The sequence below is a fragment of the Zootoca vivipara genome, chromosome 8 (assembly GCF_963506605.1).
Source record: "Zootoca vivipara chromosome 8, rZooViv1.1, whole genome shotgun sequence".
Classification (NCBI taxonomy): Eukaryota; Metazoa; Chordata; class Lepidosauria; order Squamata; family Lacertidae; genus Zootoca; species Zootoca vivipara.
In genome coordinates, this window is record NC_083283.1 from 62314946 (window position 1) to 62340457 (window position 25512).

Genomic DNA, 25512 nt, shown 5'->3' on the forward strand with positions numbered 1-25512 from the left:
CAATTCCCATCATCCCTGACCACTGGTCCTGTTAGCTAGGGATGTAGTCCCAAAACATCTGGAGGGCCGAGTTTGCCTATGCCTGAGTCTAAATTAGCAGAAGGGATTGCCATTCTTTTGGGAGCTTGTTTTAGCTATTCCAGGGTCTAGCTTGGAAGTGGTAATGTCACAGAAGAGTCTGCTAATAGGCCATTTTCTAGTAAATGGAAATCCAATTCAATGCACTGTTGCATACTGTGAAGTCAGTTAAATTAACTATATATATATATATATATATATATATATATATATATATATATATATCCATATATATATGTTGTGGTTTTCGTTCATAAGCAGCACAGCTTTACTAATAATGTAGGGCACTGTTATTAGGCTTGGTTGGATTGAGTGTCATAAGCTAAACAACTCTGAGATATATTTATTCATTCTGAATCATGGGCCTAACATTTGGTTTGACACCAGGAAGTGATTATTACGCTTGCTAGTTAACTGACTGCTCTCTTTTTTTGGGGGGGGGGGTTATTGTATATTTACTGATTCATAAAAGTTCTTAGTCACCTGTCCTAAAAATAGCCCAAGGAGGTATGCAACATTTTTAAAATAAAAAAATCCAATATCCAATATATAGCCAATAAAAAATGCAAAATAACAATAAAACGCAGTTATGTTATTGCTAATATTGTATTTGGTGTAGTAGATAGGTGGCAAATTCTATAATATACACCATGGTCCATAATATACATCAAGGTCCCAATTTTTTAATAGCATATTTTTTGGACAAGAAGAATAGAAGGTGTATCACAGACAATGTACAGCTATCTTCTCTTTGAAACCCTATAACATGTTCACAGCACTGGCCATTTCATATGCCTATAAAGTTCGCAGCCACTGATGGGGAGGGATTTATATATCTTTAGATTTTTAAAAAGGTATATCACCAGAGTTAATATTAATGTGCCAATGTGGCAAGGTAGCAGTGCTCTAAGTGTAGCAGTGCACCATTTTTGCTTTACTTAAGGGAAATCCAGGGTGAATAAAACGGCAACTTTTCAAACATGACATTTAATCCATGCATGTAAATCAAACTGTGGGAGGAATCTATTATTCATTATTAAAAGGGCACCATATTTTTATTATACTGAAAATGAAACCCAAATGCTGTGAAAAATTTAGTGGCTTCTCTTGAAGTTTCAAGACACTTATCATCCAGTCGTTGAGCTGGTGCAGGCACTCATTTTAAATTATAGCTACCAAAATAATAAAGTTTTTGGCCTTGGAAGGAGTTGGAGAGAAGCCTGATCAATTTCACTGCAAAAGGTAATTTATTTATTTTTTTAATGTAAGGCTCTTTAAATCCATATCACGATACAGGTCCTCGGTTATGCTCAGAATTAGATCAGTATGAGAAATATAGTTCAAATCCATGTCATTATTAGTCACACTCACAATTTTTTCCCTGGTACTCTGTGAAAGCTACATATATCAGAAACTGATTAACACGACCCAAGGTATTAATTCTTAAAATGTGATGAGACCAACATTTCCTGAGCCTCTATTTTCTCTATGTCAGCATCTAAATAGGAGCCAAGATGCTTTTAATAGCAGCACAATGAAGTATTATTAGTTAAGCTAGAGGTTTTTATTATTATTATTAATAATAATAATATTCCTGCACTATACTCTTAACACAGCTTACACAATACGGTTGAAGGAAATGTTTAGTGCAACTGAAACGAAGCAAGATAGGAAGGACTTTTAAAATTCAGAAATACTTAGGCTGCAGTCCTGGACTCACTTACCTTGGAGTAAGTCCCATTAAACTCAAAGGGATTTACAGTCAACGCTCGGGTTGCGAATGTGATCCATGTGGGAGGCACGTTCGCAACACGCAGTGTTTGCAACCTGCAGCGCCGCGTCTGCACACGCAGAGGTCGTCGTTCTGCGCTTCTGCGCATGCACAAAGTGTGATTTAGTGCTTCTGCACATGCGCGAGCACCGAAACCCAGAAGTAACCCATTCCGGTACTTCCGGGTTCGGCGCAGTGTGCAACCCGAAAACGCACAACCTGAAGTGTCTGTGACCCCAAGGTATGACTGTACCTCTGAATAGACATGCATAGGATTGTGTTGTAAAGACTGGGTTGAGTGATGTGCAGTTTCACATTTTGTTCTGGTGAAGTAAAATATTACTCCTGACAGAGTAGAGTATATTTAGGAAATCCATAAAATTACACGAAGCAAAAATATTTACCTCTAGTTCAAGCTTTGTTTTTTTCAATATTCAGAATGTCATGAGTATTAAGTAGAATTCAGTTCTCCCTTTTGCATTTTCTGCAGTGTCGAAAAATGACTCTACTTTTTGGCAAGAAATTCAGGTCTCAGGAAAATGTTGCCCCCACTTACCCTCAGTGATGTCACATGGCCAAAGCAGACATCACATAGTGTTGTGATGTCATTCTTCTCATTATTCACCCCCTCTCTCAGGTTCTAATCCTTAGCAACAGGTACAAAGCATCTGAAGAACATAACAACTTACAATAACTAGCCTCTTTGACCAAATATACGTAAGCCAGAGAACGAATTTCTCAATAATAATCTGTTCACTGCATAACCTCTGAATGGGTGGGACCATTCATATCACTAATCCAAGAAATGGCAGCCAAAGAAATATAGAAGTAGATGATTAATAGACCTGAGTTCTCAACCTTTGAGAGATATTCAAACTTTTCACATATTGCATATGTAACTCATGCTCTAGTTAGAAATAAAAACATGCTTTGATCTTTGTTCTTTTCCCAGTTGTTCCTGTCTCCTCCTTTCCAGTGAGGCCAGGCTAGCACCTAGATATAAAAGTTCAGGAGAAACCGAGGCCAGTGATATGAAGGCCATAATGTATGCAGTCAGGGTTAACAATAGCCATGCCTTGCAATGCTACTCCCTGCTGGTCATAGAAGAGAGACAAAAATATTGGCAGCAGATGTTTTGGGGGCAAGGCAATTGCCACCAGATGTGGAGGCTAAAGCACACAGGATGCAACAATTATTTTCCTTTATCTAAAAAAGACAAGGGGTTATATTTTTATGGTGCTCTTGCCCATTTCCATTGCACTGCCTGTGAGATTACAACAAATTCTGCTTTAATGACCTAATACTTTGTGAGAATAAAGCAGAAGCAATGTTGGGACCTATGAGGCATTGTCCCCACTGCTAAGAAGAGGGTTGGCTCTTATGCCATGATGATCTTGAGAATGTTTCTGCACCTGCAGCTGTGTCAGAGTTGATCTAGATGTGATGTGGGAGATGTTTCTGCAACAAGGAAGGGTTGTACTGTTGAAGTAAGGGTAGCGCGAAATCGTAGCTAAGAAGCTCACATCATATATATGAGGGACACCCTTCTTTGGAAATAAAACCGATGTCCAGACTTTAACATTCAAAAACTTTACTTGCAGATGGATTGATGAATTAAAACACAATATTTACAGTCAATATTTATTTGACCAAACTGTGGGAGGCAGTAGAAACCGAGGCCAGTGATATGAAGGCCATAATGTATGCAGTCAGGGTTAACAATAGCCATGCCTTGCAATGCTACTCCCTGCTGGTCATAGAAGAGAGACAAAAATATTGGCAGCAGATGTTTTGGGGGCAAGGCAATTGCCACCAGATGTGGAGGCTAAAGCACACAGGATGCAACAATTATTTTCCTTTATCTAAAAAAGACAAGGGGTTATATTTTTATGGTGCTCTTGCCCATTTCCATTGCACTGCCTGTGAGATTACAACAAATTCTGCTTTAATGACCTAATACTTTGTGAGAATAAAGCAGAAGCAATGTTGGGACCTATGAGGCATTGTCCCCACTGCTAAGAAGAGGGTTGGCTCTTATGCCATGATGATCTTGAGAATGTTTCTGCACCTGCAGCTGTGTCAGAGTTGATCTAGATGTGATGTGGGAGATGTTTCTGCAACAAGGAAGGGTTGTACTGTTGAAGTAAGGGTAGCGCGAAATCGTAGCTAAGAAGCTCACATCATATATATGAGGGACACCCTTCTTTGGAAATAAAACCGATGTCCAGACTTTAACATTCAAAAACTTTACTTGCAGATGGATTGATGAATTAAAACACAATATTTACAGTCAATATTTATTTGACCAAACTGTGGGAGGCAGTAGAAGACAGAAGTGCCTGGCGTGCTCTGGTCCATGGGGTAACAATATGTCGGACATGACTAAACGACTAAACCAACAAACAACAATTTACAGTCATATGCTTACCCAAGCATGGGCCTACAGTTTCTTCTTCTAACCTCAAAATTTCCAAACAACTGTATTTTCCTCCCTTTTCAGAGCTCATCACTCAGCCTTCTATATCTCAGTTAGGCCATACCTTGCAGCTCCTATGAGAGATTTCCACTTTCACCTTCTCCTGCAGTTTTGCTCTCTTTCTTCCAAGCAGAGAAGCAGCACTCCAACACTCCATTCCACTTAGCAGTGTTCACAGTGGGTTATAAAACACAGCCATCTTGCTTCACATAAAATGGAGTCTCTCCTTCACTAGATACCTCCCAAGTGACCAACGTTTGTGAGTCACATGAGAACTACTAGAGAACTCTCTGGGATTCAGTTACCAGCCAATCAAATTTCAACACATAGTAATGCCTACAAGCATTTACAATTTCAGTGAATAAAATTACCATACTGAATATGTACCTCAGTCAGCTTTGGGTGTAGAAGGTCTCAGATTTCATTCCTGGTGCCTGAAGATAGCACTTGGAGGGCCCCTACCTAAAACCCTGGACAACTGCTACCCAAGCTTTCCTTCCATCCTATATGCATGGATCTATTTGGTGAATTGAATTCATGTTTGATTTCACCCATGCTTACTTCTTCTTTTTCCTTTGCCTTTTTCTTCCATTTAACTCTTATTCTTTAGCATTTCCCTCATGCAATAAGGTCTGGACAGAGCTTTGTTCAATAATCCCTTAGTGCCATGTTCATGGAAATTATAGCTACCTCATCTTGTTTCTTCGCGTTCGTTTGCACTTGACTTACGAAGAATATGGTCTCACAAAGATGATTTTTAGAGGCATTAAAATGAAGATTTTATTGACAAGGAACAATTGGCCACAAATTCAGTAATATTGAAATTTGATTGTATTGTTATGCTATATAGTTTTGGGACTTGGTAGATGCTGATCTAATTGTATGGCAGATGTTCAAAAAAAATCACCTCATTATGTGCGCTGGGGCTTTGTCATTTTGGGACTCTAAAAATAATGGGCTTTGTGCAGTACTCTCTGAAGTTCAGCTCCTTTGGGGGGGGGGACAAAGAAAAAAAGTATAGATTTATCTCTCTTTTAGCCACAAAAACCCAAGAGCAAGTTGGACTTCTTGGTGGCGCACTTTATAGAAAAATCCCCAAACTGAACCTGCTAATTTGAAATATTCAAATAGATCTCATTCTCTCTCTTGAGCATTTCCATGTTGTAATGCAGTGGCATATGGGGAAGTAAAATATATTTTGACAACAGAATTAATATAAAGCTGTTGATTTTGGAAATAGTATCAAGAGATGATTCTTAGCTCAATATCTTTTAATTCAATTAAACGCAGCGCTATTTGGTACAACACAAGGAAGGAATTGCATGTCTTTATTCTCAGTTGCTGGTGCATAATTTGAGGAGACTTTTGAACATGAATAAATGGAGCATAAACTGGCATTTGGGGTTAAAAAAATACTTCAGGCTAATTTAATCCAGGTTTCTGTAACTACATAGGAGAAGTTAGTAAGGCAGACAAGAAAGATGAACTAGGGGAGGGATGATAGTTCTGAGTGGCGGAGCACGTGCTTAGAATGAGCTCACTACCTCTCCTTATCTCCTCCCCTTACTCCCAGAAATATAAGGAAATACCTTTGCTAACTTTATTTGAGAAGAGGGAATCTGCGATCCATTCCTCCATTGAATTCAACAAAGAAGCGCATGCGGAATTTAAATAGAACTTGTTGCACGCACGAGTCTAGGACCCAAGTAGCCAAATGCCTTGATAAGGGGCATATTCTGTTAGTAATTTGATAACTAATGTTTTTAACCTCCCCATGGGTTATTTATTGAAAAATGGTAAATCTGGTTTAAATGAAACTCGATCCTGTCAATGGCTTAGGAGCAGCTGCTACGGGGTTATGGCATTGTTCTGCGGGTGCTTCTGTTTCATCTTAAGCGTTCACAAACCATTCATGTAAAGTAAGCCTATACACAGGAGTGACACTGTGTATACACTTTGAAAAGAAAGGAACCTTGAAATGTTGTTCTCCCCTGTTATCAGTGCTTAGTTGCATTTTTTTTCAGCTGAAGCAATGCAAGTATAACCATTTGATTATCTGAAAATGCTGTTTCTGCTGCTCTGTCAAATGGCTGGAATCCAAAGCTCAATGAGGGAGCTTCAATGTGTAGGGGGGGTACCTAGGGGTTGGGTAGATTAGCCTCCACCAAGGGTGCAGACCCGAGGGTGGGGAGGGCACAAATTTTGTGCTTCTCCACTCTGGCTTGAAGTGGCTAGGAGCCTGTCCACAATCTCCCTGGGACACTCCTCTGCTTTTCTGGGTGCTAACATCTCCTTGCCACAGGAACAAGGGAGCCTAGTGACAGAAGGAAGCCAGCAGTACAGTGGTACCTCTGGACATGAATTTAATTCGTTCTAGGGGTCCGTTCTTACCCCCCCCCAAACATTCACATCCAGAAGTGCCTGTTCTGCGCATGTGTGCATGGCAGTAGCCCACTTCTGCGCATGCGTGTGCGGCGGAAACCTTTCTGTTACTTCTGGGTTTGCCGCATGCGTAGCCTGAAGCATTCGTATCCAGAGGTGTTCGCAACTAGAGGTACCACTGTAATCACACTAAGCACACGTTGGAGTTAACTCTTTATTAGCAAAAACAACAACAACAACAACAACAACAACAACAACAACCCCAGAATCTGCATGGGAGTGTCACGCCTAAGGAGTACAGCAGCTCACCTCTGGCAGGTTTTGCCCCCATAGTGCAGTTGCTGAGAGTATAGGTCCTCACCTTCCCACAGAAATCTACGTACCTGCCTCTCCAGGGTTTTCCCCAAGCAATCTGAGACCGCTCCTGCATGAAGCTAACCTCCTCCACCCTCTGCATGCCTCTTCTGGTTCTGGGAGACTAAGGAGGAGGGGAGCTTGTCGCAGCAGGACAGGGAGACACACATGCTTCTTCACCAGACAGACTCATCTCTCCCTCTCAAATTTATGTCTGCTATTATCTGACATTGTTTTCAAAACCTTTCTTAAACTATGTTGGCATTCTTCCAAATATGCATATAGTTGATTCTTCCTCTTTCCAATAGGATGTTCCAGCCAGAAAGGATGGGAAGCCTGGGGAGATACTTCTGTTTGAACTCTTTCTCCTTCGTGGGACCAATACTTGCATTGACCGAGTTGTGGGCTGGGGAGCATTTCCTTTGTGTAATAATAATTTGGATACAGTGGATGGGAAGTTTAAATGTCCTTTCCTCAGAGGCCACTACAACTCTCAAATTGATAGGTTCCAAAAAATTGAAAAATGGATTTCTTCTGACTTGGATCACTGGTTGTGCAACCTCTATTTCCAGGTTTGTAGGAAGCAGCATTCCTAATCTGCATCCACCTTAAGGATGCAATTTTTATGTTTACAGCAAATCTACCTACCTATTTGTTATAATATATCTTTAATGTTATTTTAAGGTTGAAAAGCAACATTCATGTGAAACAGTTTCCTTCTTACAGCAATGATGGAAGGGATATGCTTCAGCAGTGCAACTTGATGAAAGTCCATCTTTCTCAGTCTTTAAACCAGGGGCAGCCAAGTTGTTCAGAAACCAAAGCCCTGTTGAAAATATGTTGTGGCTATATTAGGCTGTAATGCAGTATTTAAAACAGTAAGACTTGGAAATTGCTTTCATATTTGAACTTCAAAGTCAGTTTTAAAGGACCCATTGAGGCTTGTGGCTGTGGGGGAATAATTGGATCATTGGATGCACAAATTGACGGACAGTTGTGTCTTTAAATTATTGCACTGCACACTGAGAGCATTTAAAACAGGAATTATGTGAATTAAGAAGAAACTAATGAGTGGCGGACCCCTGCAGTGGGCGTTTCCACAGAATTGTAGATCAACCTTTTTGATTGAAAGTTTGAGAATATTAGAAGAATAATTTTGCATATGGCTGACCTATTCATATAACAGGGTTTTCTCTTATCAGATAATTAAACTACCGCGGTATTCAGATGAGCAGAAAAAATACGAGGCAGCCCTACAGCTCTCTTCAGACCTTGTATATTCAAGCATTGCTGAGAAGGATAGAGTCTTGAAGAAGGAAACAACAGGCGGACTACAAGATAATGGACTAAAAAGTTCATGCCTACCATACTGCCAATCAAGATCTTCTTTGGCCTCACTTCAAGGTTAGATACTCTTTGTTTTTTGTTTTTAAATAAATCAGTATCCACCAGGAAACAGGAAACATATCGGGTATCATTTATTGTGAGGGATAGGTCACCTTGGTTTTCATATTTTAAAAATTCTCTTCCACCTTCACTCAATGCTGGATGTTAGAAAGTTTGACCGACTCAAGCTTTTCACTTATTTAGTGCTCAGAGAGTAAGGAAGACATGGATAACTGCCTGCACTATAAAGGCAGTTATAATGTAGTCCCTCCTTTTCCATGGATAGCGCCTCAGCCATGCAAAGAAGGGAGCCACATCTGCTGTGGTAGAAAGCACCATTCTCAGTTGAGTGACAAGCTCCATCCAAGTGGTAAGATGATCAAGGATGGGAATGGGGAACCTGATGTCCTCTAGATGTTGCCAAAGTCCATCTACTATCAACCCAGCCAGTGCAGGCAGTGGCTGATGAAAATTCTAGGCCAGCATGCGTTACTTTCATCTAGTATTTGTCTCCTTAATTTATCTTCTTTAATTTCCAAACTCTAATTTCCTCATGACCATCTAATTTAAACAGATCGTCAATTCTGTTTTTATACCAATTTTTAAAAAATACTCTTCTACATGCAAAAAATGAATATATAAGATAAGTGATGCGAAATGACTGGGAAGTTAACAATTTCTTTTATCGGAACAAGCATATATTGTATATTAAGATCTATACAATGTTGCGATTTATATGAATTTTATGGTGTTGTATTTTATGAAATTTAAATAAAGTTGACTTTTAAACTGAAAAAAAGAGAAAATTCTAGGCCAGCAACATCTGGAGGTCAGCCTTCCCCAACCTGGTTCCTTCCAGGGACTACAACTTCCCTCAGCTCCCACCAGCATGGTCAATGGTCAGGGATGATGGGAGTTGTAGTCCAAAACATCTGGAGTAGATTAGGTTGGGGAAATCATTGGACATGAAGGCCATGATGTGTCCATGGATTTGAGGGGGGGGGGCAATTGCCACCATAAAATACCCAAGGGCAGTTTCAGTAGGCATCAAGGTCTTCATGATTTCTTATGTCTACATTAGCCCATAAATGCCCTGGTTTTGAAACTCATGTACTTATGCCATATGAGTGTCAGCTCTCAGCATCCCAACTGTCAAACTCTGAATGCTCATGCTCAGAGTGTGCCACCAGGAACCAGACAGGGATAGTCGGAAATGAGGCTGTGTGTGAGAGAGGGGGTTCTTGCTGTTTTCTACTCTAACCCAGGAGCTGGCTTTCAAAGACCTTTAAGCAGTATATTTTCCCAGTTAGATATATAATCCTTCCCTGAAAGTACATGTGTATGTATTGCATATGCATGCTTCACCATGTAAATGTGCAGATATAGATGCACAGCACTGTAAGATAATTCTGCGACTGGCATCCATGTGCAGTTGTGCATAACAAAAGGTAAGATGTGTTGAACATCAAAGTCTTACACACACACACACACACACACACACACACACACACACACACAAACACACAGACACCAGTTTGCAACCACTGACAACAGAAATCCTTCAGAATAATTTTCTTTATCATTTGTTTTTATTTATTTACTTGGAGCCTTCTTTATAGATATTATTAGCTGTTAATATCTCCCTGTGGGTTTGTTTTCTAATATATATCAGTGCCGTGCTGCAATATGCTGTTTCTGCTGGTGATATGTTGCTAAGAGATTTAATAATGGGCAAACAAACACAACATGTGGTAATCCATTTCAAATTAAAAGTTTATTAAACACCAGCTTGATGACTTTCTGGCTATTTACAATTAAAGGACCAAACCTTAGGGAACTGGGGACCATGTGACGAAATGTACAGCGTTGCCATTTCCAACAGAACAAATGCATTTATGATCTGCAGCAAGCTGTTGCCCATTGATATATCTTATAAATACTGTATTTAATCTATTAGGACACAACATAAAACTTTGCTAATGCTGAGATGCAAGTCAGAAAACGTAAGGAAAGTCTCTTGCGAATGAGGAGGGTGCTTACAGTCTTTAACATTCGCTGAGGTATTAGAACAGTCCAGTGCTTTTTTTCTTAAAATGTTTAGGGGTACTCTCATTTTCCTACTCATATTGAAATACTGCCCCTCAATGAGGCCAAACTTAGATTCACAAAATGTTTAGGGGTATGCGTACCCCTGTGTCCCCCCTAGAAAAAAAAGCACTGGAATAGTCTTATAAGAGACTAATCACTATATAATATGCTTCATAATGCTGGCGGAAAACATATGCTGCCTTTCCATAGTTCAAACCATGCTCAAGGAGGCTTACAACGTGAAAAAAGTACATAACAAAATAGCCATAAACAATAAATAAAACATCAGAAAGCTATCATGTTTAAAGAGAAGAGAAGCAGATCATTCAGGAAAATGATTTTTTTAAAAAACAACAACAACAACAATAACACAGGGTAATGTTTAATGTAAGGAGTGGGGTGGTGATTATTCATTTCTTATCAAGACACAACACAATCTGAAGGCAGCCTTTTTGTGAAATTCAACATGGGCCCCAGACTAGATTCTAATAGCAGGTGTCTTGGTTGCGAAAAAGACATTGACAGCTCATTCACACATGAATGTTGGCAGTGGGGGGTGGAGAGAGATTCTATACCTGGAAAGTAATGTGGTGTTTTGCAAGGAGGAAGATGTTCGGATAATCCACTTTGCTGTGTGTTCTCAAGTCTGAGCACCTTTTGATCTCTGATCCAAATTCCGTCAGGTGATGCATTTAACATAACATGAGTTGAGCCATTGTCAGATGCATCTCCCTGTTGTTCCTTCCTGTTGAAATCTGAAAGCATGTCTATCCAATTAAACTGCAAGCAAGTAGCAGGGGAAATAGAGAACCAACACAAAAGCAAGGAAGTGATTTAGCAGAAGTTGATTCCTCTCACCACATGTTTAATAAACTAACAGACACAAATCCAGCCCAACAATTTATGCTGGAGAAATATATGTCATTAGGTTGAGTGTGACATGTGTAGAAAATAGGAGCGGACACAGTTTCAGTCTGTTTCTGTTTGGTACAGCTTCCCTGTCTCTCTTTTTTCAGTCTTAGGGGTTATGAACCTTTTGTTCTGCACTTTTTATTTCCTGGTCCCTTTTCCACTTTCCCCCTCCCTTGCTACTTTCCATAGGAAAACCTGATCTTTATTGCTGAGTTGGAGCAAACAACAATTTGGGTTTTCTGCAGCGGGTTTTCATGGGGAAAGTGGTGGCGCACCCCCCCCCCCCGCCCCCAGTTTTTAGAACTGGACTGGAAACCCCAGATGTGTGCCTAGAAATGAGGGATGTAAGGGTGGATGTATTCAGCTCTCCACGTTTCTGCAGCAATTTGCAGATTTTAGTGATTAAAATCCTCAGGAATTTCCCTCCAGCCTTTTAGTGCAAATTTCTCCCAATAAACACATATTTGCATATGGTTTTGACTAATGTGCACATTTTATAAGCAGTTTCTCCCAATTTAATGAATCGGTTATTTTCACTGATGTCTAATATTTGCATTTTTGTAAACGTTGCTCAGTTGGAGAACTGCATTGCAAAATTTGGGTAAGTCTGAATTACTAGTAATTATGCTGCGTATGGCAAGTGTAGAAGCTAAGAGTCGACCGGTTTGTCAATTTCAGTTTCTTCCAGGTTCTCGTTTTTCTAATTTGAAACTCAGTGTGCCACATTTCTGCATCAGCTTGCAACATCTGTCAGCATTTTACCACACATTTCTACTAATACACACATTTTCAATGCAATTTGTACGCAATTTCACTAATACATTCAAGAATGCATATACTCTAGTATACATTATTGGACATATTTTTTGGGATGGAGAACCGCATCACACCGTTGGGAGACTTGCTGATTTCAAAGACTAGCTGTGTTGTGGGTTCATATATTGCTTCATGATGCATGTATTAGGTAGATCCGTCTTTAAACGCGGGTTGAACCTAATTTCCCTCCCACCCCTTGATTTTTTTGTTGCAAGGACCTGCTAATGTGGAAGTCCTGTCATTTTAAAATGATAATAGCAACAAAACAATAACAGTAAAATATTTTTTTTTTGTTTATACCCCACCCATCTAGTTTGGTTTCCCCAGCCACTCTGTGTGGCTTCTAGCACATATAAAACATAATAAAACATAAAAACTTCCCTATACAGCACGGGTGGCACTGTGAGTTAAACCACAGAGCCTAGGGCTTGCCGATTAGAAGGTCAGCGGTTCGAATCCCCATGACAGGGTGAGCTCCCGTTGCTCGGTCCCAGCTCCTGCCAACCTAGCAGTTCGAAAGCACGCAAGTAGATAAATAGGTACTGCTCCGGTGGGAGGGTAAACGGCATTTCTGTGTGCTGCTCTGATTCACAGGAAGTGGCTTAATCATGCTGGTCACATGACCTGGAAGCTGTACGCCGGCTCCCTTGGCCAATAAAGTGACATGAGCGCTGCGACCCCAGAGTCGTCCGCAACTGGACCTAATGGTCAGGGGTCCCTTTACCTTTATATAGGGCTGCCTTCCAATGTGTTCTAAAGGTTATATAGTTCCTCGTCTCCCTGACATCTGATGCGAGGGTGTTCCACAGGGTGGGTGCCACTACTGAGAAGGCCCTGTGGCTGGTTCCCTGTAACCTCACTTCTCACAGTGAAGGCCCTCAGAATTGGACTTCGGTGTCCAGGCTGGAATGTGTCTTGGATTGCAGAACTGACAGAAATAGACTGGTAGCATTTGTTATTGTGATCTTGGGCACTTCTGGTGATTATTATTATTATTATTATTATTATTATTATTATTATTATTATTTGTAAAGGTGTGTGCATAAAAGTGCAGAAACACCAACATGCATGCTGAAAATGGGAGAAGGAAGTGGAAGGTGTGAGAGGAGCGACTATGGGAAAGGGAAGACAAACACAGCATGGATAAAACTGGAGTGGATGGCAAGTGGCAAGAATAGCAACGAAGATCCATGATGGGGGGAAATGGAAACTATGGAAGCTAATCAGATACACAGAAACATTGGATCTGAACAACCCTTTTGTGGGATAAAGCCCCCATGTGGAAACTTCCTACGATATGTCATTGTTTTTTGAGCAAAGAAACCAGCCAAAGTGTTCCATTTTAAGGGAAGCACATGCTGCCCGCTGCAAATTAAAACAATGCATTCACATCCATGTGTACGCACACCTCATTCACTTTAGCTGGACCATGCCATGGCTCGTCTTTCTCTGGTGGCCTCGCTTTTAATGCACCCCATTTGGTTTCAGTGAACAACGTTCTCATCTACTGGAGGGGTAGTAAAAAGCTTTAAACAGTTGCGTGGGTCTTTTAATGGTAAATTTGTTTTGACAGAGCTGTTTTGCAAGGGCCTGGGCCATCCCGAAGTGATGGCGGCTGACAGTGCTTTGCTGTTCTCGGAGGAAGGGAACATGTGGAAGGAATTGTTCTTTTACATTTCACAGCTTGTTATTTCCTCCGCAGGGCAACCTTTGACCTCTCCGAGAGATTCTGACACCCATAAGGGAAGTATTCCCACTGTTGAAAAGGAAGTGGGAAAGCAGTTTAATGCTGCAGAAGGTTGGGAACAGTGCGTGTCAAAAGAAACTCGGGCGAAAAGAAAGGACCAGCTCTTGAAATGTTTCCAGCAGGTCAGAGCTTTTATCGCTCCGGATAATTTGCTAACACTTTGAAAATAGATTTGCTTTGCATATGTCTTTCGATTACGAAAACACACATCTCCACCCCCCCCCCCCAAATGATATCGTCTGTCAATTATTTCACTAGGCAGGCGAAGCCACGGACAAGTTTAAATCAAATGTGAAGGATCAAACAGAGCCCTGCAGAAAAGGTACAGAAAGGCCATGCCATTCTCTCTCTCTCTCTCTCTCTCTCTCTCTCTCTCTCTCTCTCTCTCTCTCTCTCTCTGTGTGTGTGTGTGTGTGTGTGTGTGTGTGTGTGTGTGTCTAGGCTCAATGTGTTTGCAATTACAAGGTGTGTGTGGAGTGTACTGACAACATCAGATTAGAGGTGGTGTTTCTATGACATTTTTACACCCCTTTGCATTTTATTTGCCGGTTTATATTTGCAGATTATGATGTCTCCCGCTCTCTCCTTTCTCTCCTCACACCAGTATTATTAGCAGCACCTCTTTCCTCGAAGAGGTCTCTCTCCTTCCCCAAATGGCTTGCCTTCTTCATGATCTGAAAATCATTTTGCAGCTCAGATGAACGGAATAAATTCTCATCTTCCAGCAGCCACGGGAAAATACTTTTTAAAAAACTATTGTACTGTTTCTCTGTGTGTGGATTAGAACACACATTTGCAGATTATGCCCCCTAATCCATAATAAACTGATCCATGCCTTTAGGCCTGTCCTGTACTTAGGAGGAGCGGTCCAAGGGCTTCCTTCTGCTAACCTTTTACAGCTGCTTAGAGCAGCTAATACTTCCTCTGTGGCTTTTAAAAAATATGCTCCCAGGAAGTGACACTCCACATTATGATGTATGGTTACTTCCAGGGAGCATTTTTTTTTTAAAAAAAGTTTCTTTTAATTGTGCGACCATGGTGGATTTACTAGCTATTCCAAGCAGCTGTAAAATGTTGAAAGAAAGAAAGAAAGAAAGAAAGAGGCACAACTCAGACCGCCTTGTGATTTTTGGGGGGGAAGCGAGTGAGTGAGGGAAATGAGGATAAAACCCAGTGGATTTTTGAGGACCCCCCCCTCCCAAAAAAACCCCATTCACTCACAAATGGAACAAGACAGAGCTGGTTTTATGCACATACGTGAAATTAGCATGGGACTGAAATACAGTGGTACCTCTACTTACGAATAACTCTACTTACGAATGTTTCTACTTACGAATGGAGCTCCGTCCGCCATCTTGGATGCGGTTTAGATAGGATTTTTTTCTACTTACGAATTTTTAGATAGGATTTTTTCTACTTATGATTTTTTTGCTCCCAATGCATTCCTATGGGATTCGACTTACAATTTTTTTCTACTTGCAAATGTGTGTTTGGAACGCATTAAATTCGTAAGTAGAGGTACCACTGTAGGTTGACAACTGATCCACTCCGTACTCCAGTGAGCCACCAGACATGGCTTGTGGGCTTCATTCAGGACGTTGGGCCACATTGCTGGTTCTGGAATGGATCTCATGTTCAAAGGGAGCTAAGAGGGGAGTGTGAAGCTTGTATCAGCTGGAAAGGCCCTAGGAGAAATGACATTTATGCTCACTAGCTGACTTATGAAGCAATTGCTGTGGAAATGCAGCAGGCTTTTCCTTATTCCACTTCCCATTCTATACAACTTCAAGGGGGCTATGGCTTCCAGCATGCAGCATGCTTCTTTGTCTCTGCTGTATATATAGGATGTAAACGTAATTACTTGATAAAACGCCAGAAGCTGGCCCTATCAATAATTCCTTATAGGCAGTGTTTCAAAGGGGTCAGTGACATTTGGTGAAATAAAGGAGTTTGTGTCCTCCATTTCCCCATGCCTAGATAGATTGTGCATGGGTAGGGTCTTGGGTTCGGGCAGATAATATCATTTTACTTATGTCGCAAAAGAAATTGGTGTCTTGTCATTTCAGTTGCTCTAGCCTGTTTCCTAGAAACTGTTCTCTAATAAGAGCCTGGTGTACACATCACATAACAAGATCCCCACCACAGGAAACAACAACAGAAGCAGCAGCAACAATTATTGTTATTATTTTAAAGTGTGTGTGTCACCTTGAGCTCCTAGGCGAATTGCAACATACAAAATAGGAAATACAATAAAAACAATCCATAAACAAAATTACATAAGAACACCAGTGGTTTGGCTGGTGCCTTCATTATATATTTTTAGGCGCCAGGCGAAAAAGTTCTGCAACCAGGCCTTTGGCTGATTAATATTCTACAGCCTTTTAAATGTGTCTGTGGGAAGGAGGGGGGCGTATTGCTTTGCTGTTTCGTTTTACTTAGTGAATTCCATGCAACATAGGCCACTTTTGCTTCCAGGGACAATGGTGGATGTAGCTCCAGACGTGATCCTCCCGGGTGAGTGCAACCCTCTCTAGATCCAATCTGGACCAAGGAACCATCTACAAACAGCATCTTCATCTTGTTTGGCCTCAGCTTGTTGGCACTCAACCAGTCCATTTCTGTAGACAGGCACCTGGCTTAGAACATCCACCACTGTATCTGATGAAGAAAAAAAAGGGAGAAATAGAGTTGTGTGTCATCCACATATTGATGACAGCATGCTTCAAACTCCAGGTGTCCCCACTCAGCATGTTCTTGGGGATATTAAATAGGATGGAGAATAAGATTGTCCTCGTGGAATCCCAAGGGGCCAAACACAAATCCCCCAGCACCATATTCTGGGGCCAACTGTTCAGGTAAGAATGGAGCCACCACAAAGCAGTCTCCCAACTCCCAACTTGGATAGCTGTTCCAGAAGGATACCATGGGTCAATTGTATCAAAAGACACTGAGATGTCCAGGAGAACCAATAAAGCGTCCCTCCCTTGTCTCCCATCATAGCTCAAGATGAAGTCCCTTAGCTGCATTCTGGAATGGTACAGTCCTCAGAGGACTGTACCATGCCCTTTTACCTGATAATCTGAAATCTGCCTTTAATCTTGTAAAATCTGTGGGTTTAAGAAAATGCAGGAGGCCAAAGAATGTAATGATTTTGGAGCTGACTTACTAAAATGATTACAGCAAAGTGGCAATGTTGGATCTCCCCTCCCCCCCATTGTTTTTCTAAGAAAGCAGAAATATTTATGTTTGGGTATGGTTTATAATTGTCCCTAGACTTGTCAGTGGGGTTTTCATTTTAATTACAATTTCTAGTGCAGCTGTTCTACTCCTTCCATCATCTCATAGTTGATAGGGCATCTAATTAGCACTTTATAGCATTTTGCGGTCAATTATAAAATGTTATAAAAAAGAGAGAATGCAGTTTAGCAGAGATGAAATGTGCAATTCTCATTTTTTTTCATGGGGCTAATTTGCTGAGTAGTAGTGTGTATATGAGAGGGAATTTTTACGTAGAATTTTATAAGCCACATTTCCTCTCTAGCAACTATGAAAAACTCCTATGATAAAAAAAAAAGTAGTCTGGAGCCGTTAGATGTCTTTCTGATTGCTGGCCCTATTAAAATCTTCTTAAAGTAATAGATAGGTTTAATTCCTCAAGCCAAAGAAAAATTATAGCATCTTAAGTATTTTCCACATTTATTATACTGATGTGCCTGTAGAAAGAACAGAAAGAAAAATCCAAGAAAGAAGCAAAATCTCTTGTATTGCAAGTTTTAAATGTACCAAGCTAAGGTTTACTTAATTAGAACCTCCAGGCAATAAAGGAAGCCTTTTTTAAATTCTGTGAATCTTAATATGCTAAATAATGCAAAGCTTCAACTCTTCAAGCATGAGACACACATCTGGCCGCTTAACATTTAAATTACGTGGGGAGGGGGAGGGGAAGAGAAATCCCTTCCACTTCTGAGGTAATTTTCTTGAAGAAAAGAATGGGAAATGTATTACAACAAAATTTAATTTCATTTCAGATTTTCATTGTGTTTAATTGCACAGCATTTTTTTAGAGCATCTCTTTTTTATTTATGACACATTTTCTTTTCTCCTCCTGTAATTTTTTTATTGATCTTTAATTTAAGCAGCTCCTCACAGTTTATGGCTGCTGAAGAAGTACATTGTGTTTTACCAGGAAATCTATCTAGAGATAAAAGTAATGAGCTCAGTGATACAGAAAATAAAGGGAAGAATACAAGCTCAAAAAAGCCTCCACCAACCAAAGCACAACCGCCCACAGGAAAATCATTCAGCAACAGTATATTCAATTTGTTTCCCTCTCCAACGTCTCACTCAGGCATACCAATCCTTCCTTTCCCCCTTTCCCCTTCATCTCCAGGCTCTCTGTATTTTGTGGGAACTCATATGAGAAATTTAGGTATACTCAATGAATACGGATTAAACCACCCTATCAAGCTGGTGCCACAAATACATATTTTTTTTATTAAAAAAATGTATTTGTGGTTGGGAAGGTGATGGAGAAACCCATTGAAATGTTTGGGATGAACAAATGATTAACAGGAAGATGTACAACAACCACTGCAAAACAAATCAGGATGAATTCAGGATCAATGCTGGTTGTCATATAACGTCCCTGCAAACAAATGAGAATGAATGTTCAGGAAAGACCATAGCCCAACCCTCACGTAAGCATTGTGCAAGCAAATCAGATTATTTATTTATTGCATTTATACCCCACCTTTTCCTCAAAAGAGCTCAAGGTGGCATACATGGAGTGGCTGGGGCAACAAATATTATTTTTGTCCTCCTCAGTGAATCCCCACAGCTACCCTGTGAGGTAGGTTAGACTGAAAGACAGTAACTGGCCAAAGGTCACCCAATGAGCTTCATGTCAAGTGGAGATTTGAACCCTGGTTTCCCAAGTCCTAGTCCAACATGCTAACCAGTACACCACACTGGCTCAATAAATAGGTCATCTGGAAGAGTTTCCCCTCCCTGCCTCCCTCTGTTCTGTTGCTAGAGAGGCAGAAGCACACAACAATGGTTACTAACCATGGAAGCTATGTTCTACCTCACTGTCCGAGACATTATGCCATTGGCCTGATCCAGCAGACTGGTCTTAGGTTCTTAAGTTCTCTAACACCTAGCTTTTTAATTAATATTTTACAGACTGACCTAATTTCCTTTGAAGAAGGAAGAAAGTGTTATAAAATGGTGGCACAACAGCACAGGCGGTGAAGGGCTTTCCCTCCTGTCAGTTGCCTCCGCCACCAGTGTAGTCCGGCAATGGTTTCTCAGCTTCTAAAACAGAAAAAATAAAGTAGGGGGAAGGAAACTCTCAAACAAAAAGGCCCCTTTTCCGGGTTCTGACCTGTAGGTTTGCCTTTAAGAACTTGGGAGCCTCCTTTAGAAATCCTTATTGAAGTAACCCGGCGGTGAACAGTAATGGTGGGTGACTACTAGGCCTTTTCTGTTGTGTGGTCTCAGTTATGGAAAACTCTCCTCAAGGAAGCTTGCCCACCCAAGACATTTCACTACCTAAGGCAAAGCACTAACTGGCACCCCCCCTTTTAAATCAAGGTGTTAGTACCTGTTACCCATCCAATAATTCTGTCACCTGAGGCAATAAATCAATAAATATGACACAATGAAAATATGGCAATAATAGACTAAATGACTAACAATTGACTGTTAGTCCTTTCACGATACCCATGATACTTAGATGTGCACTCAGAGCTGCTTATGATGTGCATTGAAAGGTTCTGCCCAGCGCTGGATTTGGAGCCCCAAAAATTAAAAAAAGAAAGAAAGACTGGATATACATGAAAAAAAATCATTTTAAGTTTGAGTTTAATAATTATTTCACTCTTTAATATACTCCTTAATTGTATTTCACTATTAATGTACTTCTTAATTGTATTTCAGTTCAACAATTACTTTGATAAAATATATATTTTGTTATGTGCAAATGACTTTACATACCTATTAGATCCATAAATTACCATATAGCATATATATTCAACACAAAAAACAGTGACAATTTGTTGCTGACAAAGGACAGGTAGACATATAAAGGGTCAAATTACCTTCAGTAGCTTAGGGCCTCATCAAACCTAAATCTGGCCCTGCATCTGCCCTGGGTTCGGTGGGGAAAGGAGAGGGCTAGCCTACACAGCCTCACCGTTCCCCTCATGTGTACTTTGAATGCATCAGAGGGGAGTTATCTGAGTTCTACTTATTCATCATCAGCAATGTCATGGACACCAGAAACAAAACAGAAGAGAAACAAAACAGAACAGACACATGAATTTTACTACTGAAATTTGGGTCCCTTGCTAACCCTATGCCTTTGAAAAAGCATCTCATGCAACAGTTGGTTAAGTGCTGCATGTTTCTTTCCAAAACAAACAAGCACATAATTTTGATGGGTTTAATACCTGAATCTCTTTTCTTGCATTTGTTCCAGCTCATGGACATTGGCGATGGTAGGCTGCTGTGCCTGTTCGTATTTTTGTTGTTGTTGTTGTTACTTGTTTCAGTTTGTGAACATTATAAGCAAGTTCTTGAGATATACAGCAAAACAGGCAGCATACTTGAGGCTGAAGATATAAATCTTAAATTATTTAAAATTTAAAATTTACTAATGGAAACAAGTATATTTTCAGTCATTTGAATTACATATTTCTTGTGCTTTCTCTGCTTAGGAAATGAGCCATATCCAATCAACTCTGGTTCATCTGATAAGAATTGTGATCTGGTCCCAGTGAAGGAAGCTCATGGTATATATAGCAAGGTAAGGATATCTCTATCATATCTATCTATCTATCTATCTATCTATCTATCTATCTATCTATCATCTATCATCTATCATCTATCTATCATCTCCAATTGCCTTATGAATTGCAGTTATTTCAAAAGGCACCCTTGGCTTTCAGTGGAGGTCTTTTTGCGCATCTGGAGGAAAACTGCTGACATTTTGTGAACCCAGCAATGCCAGTAAAACTTTTTTATGGCTCAGAACACACCTTTTCCCCGCTCTGCCAAAGACTTTGGCTAAATAAATCCCTTAACAGCTCACCAATACCTGCCAATCTTTGAAGTGGTAATTAGCTGGTTATTTTCTTTGCTGAACTTTTACGGTTTATTGGGTATTCTCACTTCTGTTTCTACCTGCTCCCTTCAAAAGGGTGTTTGGGTTTTAGAGTCCATCATACGATGACAGTGAAACTGAGCAATTCTCTTCTGGAAAAGGACCAACCCATCAAAAACCATTTTTAAATTCTTGTACTTTTTGCATTCTTTTTGCATCCCCCCCCAAAAAAAAATCTCTCTGGAATTTCATCACTAGACAAATACTTATAGGCATGGTTTTCCTCCTCCTCCTCCTCCTCCTCCTCCTCCTCCTCCTCCTCCTCCTCCTCCTCCTCCTCCTCCTCCTCTTTGGCAATCACTCATAGTCAAGTAAGATTGGCTTCCATAAAAGCCTCTCCCCTTTAAGGGTATTCCGTTAAATGAATCCGGTGGTCGTGGTTCCTGTCCGATGCCCAGGTGGTGGCTAGGACCGTGGCTCAACCCCCGGTGACTCTAGGGGAAAGCTTCCAGTTGATTTGCATCAACAAGCTCCCCCTACAGGTTGTTAACCCTTGTGTGACTCCCGACAGAGCGGGCAGGAGTCAAGTATAGTCTGTTCAATCCAATGCCTAAGCCAATACCACTCACATTCTGTAACCAATAAAGTTGTGACCTTTTTTTTAGCCCATTAACCTAAATACTTGCGTCCATGTGTCTTATTTTATCTCCAAGCGGGGGTGGGGCCTCGACTCACAACATGGTCTTAACAATGAGTCCGTACGTGACCGTGGAGGCCAATTCTGGATCTACACGTCCTTCCATGGTGGGGACATAGGTTTCCGGGTGGGAGTTGATCACGGTGAGCGTTTGCAAATGTGCCTTCCTCTTAGCTCATTTCTCCTTTTCGCCCTGAGTTCATGCTTCTTAAAAGTCTGTAGGCATGGTACCAAACACCTAATATTTAATATGCTACTAGATCAAACACAAGGTGCTAGGGATGACCTGTGAAGTCCTATGAAGCTCAGGAAGTTAATATTTGAAGGGCTAACTTCATAAGAACATAAGACTGTTCTGCTGGATCAAGTCAATGGCCCATTTTGTCCAACATCTTGTTCTCACAATGGCCAACCAGATGCCTATGAGAACCTGATAAGAACGCCCCCTTCTTCTCTATTAGGGAAGTTCATCCAATACAACTCTCAAACCAACCCACTGCTTGTATGAGCAATAAATCCATTATTTATGATAATGCAGTATGGTTTCATGAAGCGAAATAGTTCCAGAGCAATAGTAGTAAGTGGATGTATACTACATTATTTTTCTTTTGTTAGCTGCTCCAGGAATATGATTGAAGGGTGGTATAAACTTAAAATGAATTAATAAGTTGGTCTAAGTTAACTAATTAAATTTGGATTGTTTATATTGGCATTTGTTAGGTACCTCAAGCATTTGGAGGGAAAGCTTCATAAATAAGTATGCACATAGCTAAGCAGTTAAGTGGTGTTTATTTCAATGGGGTTTAAGTGCACCTCATTTTTTTCTCTGAGTCATGTCCACTGTACTTTTAAAACAAAACCCAGAAAACAAAAGTACCCTTGCTGGAGGAAAATGTAAGAAGTTACATTTGGAGAAGGAGAGATGTTCAGAGCCTTCTAAGGGACTTCCATGCCTCAGCCTAATTACTGCTATTTTTGTTCTTCTGATGTTTTGTTGGCCTAAAGAGCAATGCAGTGACATCTTATTTGATGTTGTTCAGAGCATTGCGCTGTGTGTAATTAAGTTATTAACGTATTGTTATTAAAGGGCACAAAGTGCTTATGCCCATGCGATCATTGTGAGAAAGTAAAAGCTTCCTGGAGCCACACCTTCATGCCTTTGACATAAGATCTGGTTCTGAGTCATGTGCATGATCAAACACAACCCAGTGAAGTTCACGTATAATCTGTTTTAATGCCTTTTTGCTTTGCATCTTCAACGTTATAATTCTGACTCATAGGTTTGCAGAGAGTGTGTCAACGCTTTGCACAGGCAACTCGTTTTGAAATCTCAGACTTCTTGCAGACCTGCATGTGCAACACTATGCTGCGTTCAGATGACTTTGCCGAAACCCCTGATTGCCGCAGGCTCACACACTCCCTCCCATAGGCACCAACTCCCTGGGGCCCTGGGGCCCTGGATGCCTGAGCACCCACAAAATTCCCCATTAAGGGGCCGGGCACCCACAAAATTTCAGTGCTAGGGCCATGCACTCTGCATGGCACCCACGACCCCGGTCACCCACGGTTGCGATACCAAGTTGGCACTCCTGTGCCCTCTTCCCCTTCCCTCTTCCTCTGCATACTGTTTTCCTTGTATGTGGATGATATCCCTTTCAAGAGGCAAAAAGGGGCAGTAGTAACTGGGAACACCTAAAACAGGAGGAGTGAGGCTAGAAAACCAAGAGTACCTCACAGAGGGTCCCACTTTCCTATTTAAATACCGCCCAGCAGTGGTACGTCCAGCATGGGTGTAGCCAGGACTTTTTTGGGGGGGGACTTTTTTGGGGGGGAGAACTGATGTGATTGGTCAGTTAAGTATTTCTATGGTTCTACTTGATCTAAAGGGGGGCAGCTGTCCCCCGTTAGCTATGCCCATGGTAGGTTGCGGTGGTAGGGGAGCAGAGGCCCTGGTTTACTCCAAGTTGTGACAATGCTGTGCTTGTTAGGGCAGAGATGTGGTGAGTTGGGATGGCGGCAGCCCCACAGGTGCACCTGCAGGGTCACCGCTGCCTAACCAAAGCTCCCCTGGCCTCACTTCTGCCTCACCCCAACCACATGGCAGCAAATGAGAGAACATTGACTGCCTCCACTCCCTGCTCCCAAATGAGCCGCCACTGTTGTCTAGAACCAATCCCCAAACATTGCTGGACTACAACTCCAAGCAACCCTGAGCATTGCCCAGGCTGGCTGGGGGATGATGGGCTTGCAGTTCAAGAATATTAAGACATTATTAACCAACTCCAGGGTTGCAGGTGGTTGCACTGTGGCCTAGACCAATGCCTATTTTTCTCTGTAATTATGTTATATGCCAATCATTTTGCAGAGAAAAATCAAGTTTCATCACTGTGCAAGGCCACTTTGTATCACATCTGCTCTAAAGATATATTGCCCGGGCTGAACATTTAGGGTTTTATTCCCCATTTCTTAAGCAATCCTTGCACCAAGTGACGAATTGGGTGCACTTACAAAGACAAAGAAGCAAGTGTGTGAGTGAATGCTAATCCAAATTCCTTTGCTATTTGTGTGTTAAAACCATGGTGCTGCACTGCAGAGTTCGCTAGATTATTTCAAATCTATAGAGTAGTTCCCCAACAAGGCCATTCAAACAAGAGTTGTAAAATCTCTAGTGCATTGTTGTGGCCACTTAATCTCCCTTATTTATGACTGTTATTTTTAGATGAACCAGAATGATCCGAGCAACGTGTGTGGCCAAGGAAGTCCTGGGACTGGACTAGACGAACCAGCTTTCCGTGTAACATCTTATCTGGAGGAGTTAGAGAAACACAGATTCTCCGTATGGTGAGCAAACTGATTTTTTCAGTTTGTTTTTGGTTTACTCCTGTAGAACTATGCAAAACACGTCGTTGTTTTTCTCTTTAGGTCAGGGTGGGACGGGGGGAATAGAAGCAAAACTATCTAAGGTAACATGACAGTTGAAATAAGTGGTGGTTTAGTACCGGGACTGTTCATTATTTCTGGAATCAGAAAATACATTTCATTTCTTCTGTTGCTGGAAGTGATGCCGTTTGAACCAGCCATAAAAATGAGTTCCTGGCCATTTGTGGTTATTAAAGACCCCCTGGGCATTTCTTTTTAAAAGAGTAGCTGCACAAGTAGCTGCTCTAACCACAAGATTCTTGCCAAATCCTTATTTTATATTCTGCCAGCCTCAGTATTTTCCCTGGAGTTTTCAGTTAGACAAAACATGCTGCCTCCTCTCTCTCTCTCTCTCTCTCTCTCTCTCTCTCTCTCTCTCTCTCTCTCTCTCTCTCTCTCTCCCTCCTTCCCTCCCTCTTTCCTCCTGGCCTTGGAGTGGCTGCTTCACCTTATGAGAAGCATCTTACAAGAACTCCTAATCTCTTCAAAGCTAACAATTTGTGCAGAAACATTTCCTAGACACTTATTTTTTCAAAGAGAGAGAGAGTGAAAGAGAGGAAAGGACCACTATGAGTACGTGATGACATGTCCTGCATAATAAGGCATGCATATCTTATTTCCCCAACCCAAATCCATGTTGCAAATTTCAAAACAGAAGCGACTGAAGTGGCAAAATGCTGCCAGCCCCCTTTTCTGCCTGATTTATTAGACATGAGGTACATGCCCGCCTTGGCAGTTAGGATTTCAAACAATCCCCACTGGCCCCATGTGGAGCACTTAAGAG

General features: G+C 41.1%; 1 protein-coding gene across 1 annotated transcript in view; it reads left to right on the plus strand.

Annotated features, from left to right (window-relative positions):
• The window catches only part of LOC118090247 (uncharacterized), a gene marked incomplete at its 5' end in the record, with an annotated part of 91294 nt that overhangs the window by 34363 nt on the left and 31419 nt on the right, over positions 1–25512 (plus strand). Inside the window, 4 exons of the mRNA XM_060278222.1 lie at positions 7370–7633; positions 8264–8465; positions 20727–20815; positions 24529–24650. Of these exons, the coding sequence (XP_060134205.1) occupies positions 7370–7633; positions 8264–8465; positions 20727–20815; positions 24529–24650 (677 nt within the window). The remainder of the gene's footprint in view (positions 1–7369; positions 7634–8263; positions 8466–20726; positions 20816–24528; positions 24651–25512) is intronic.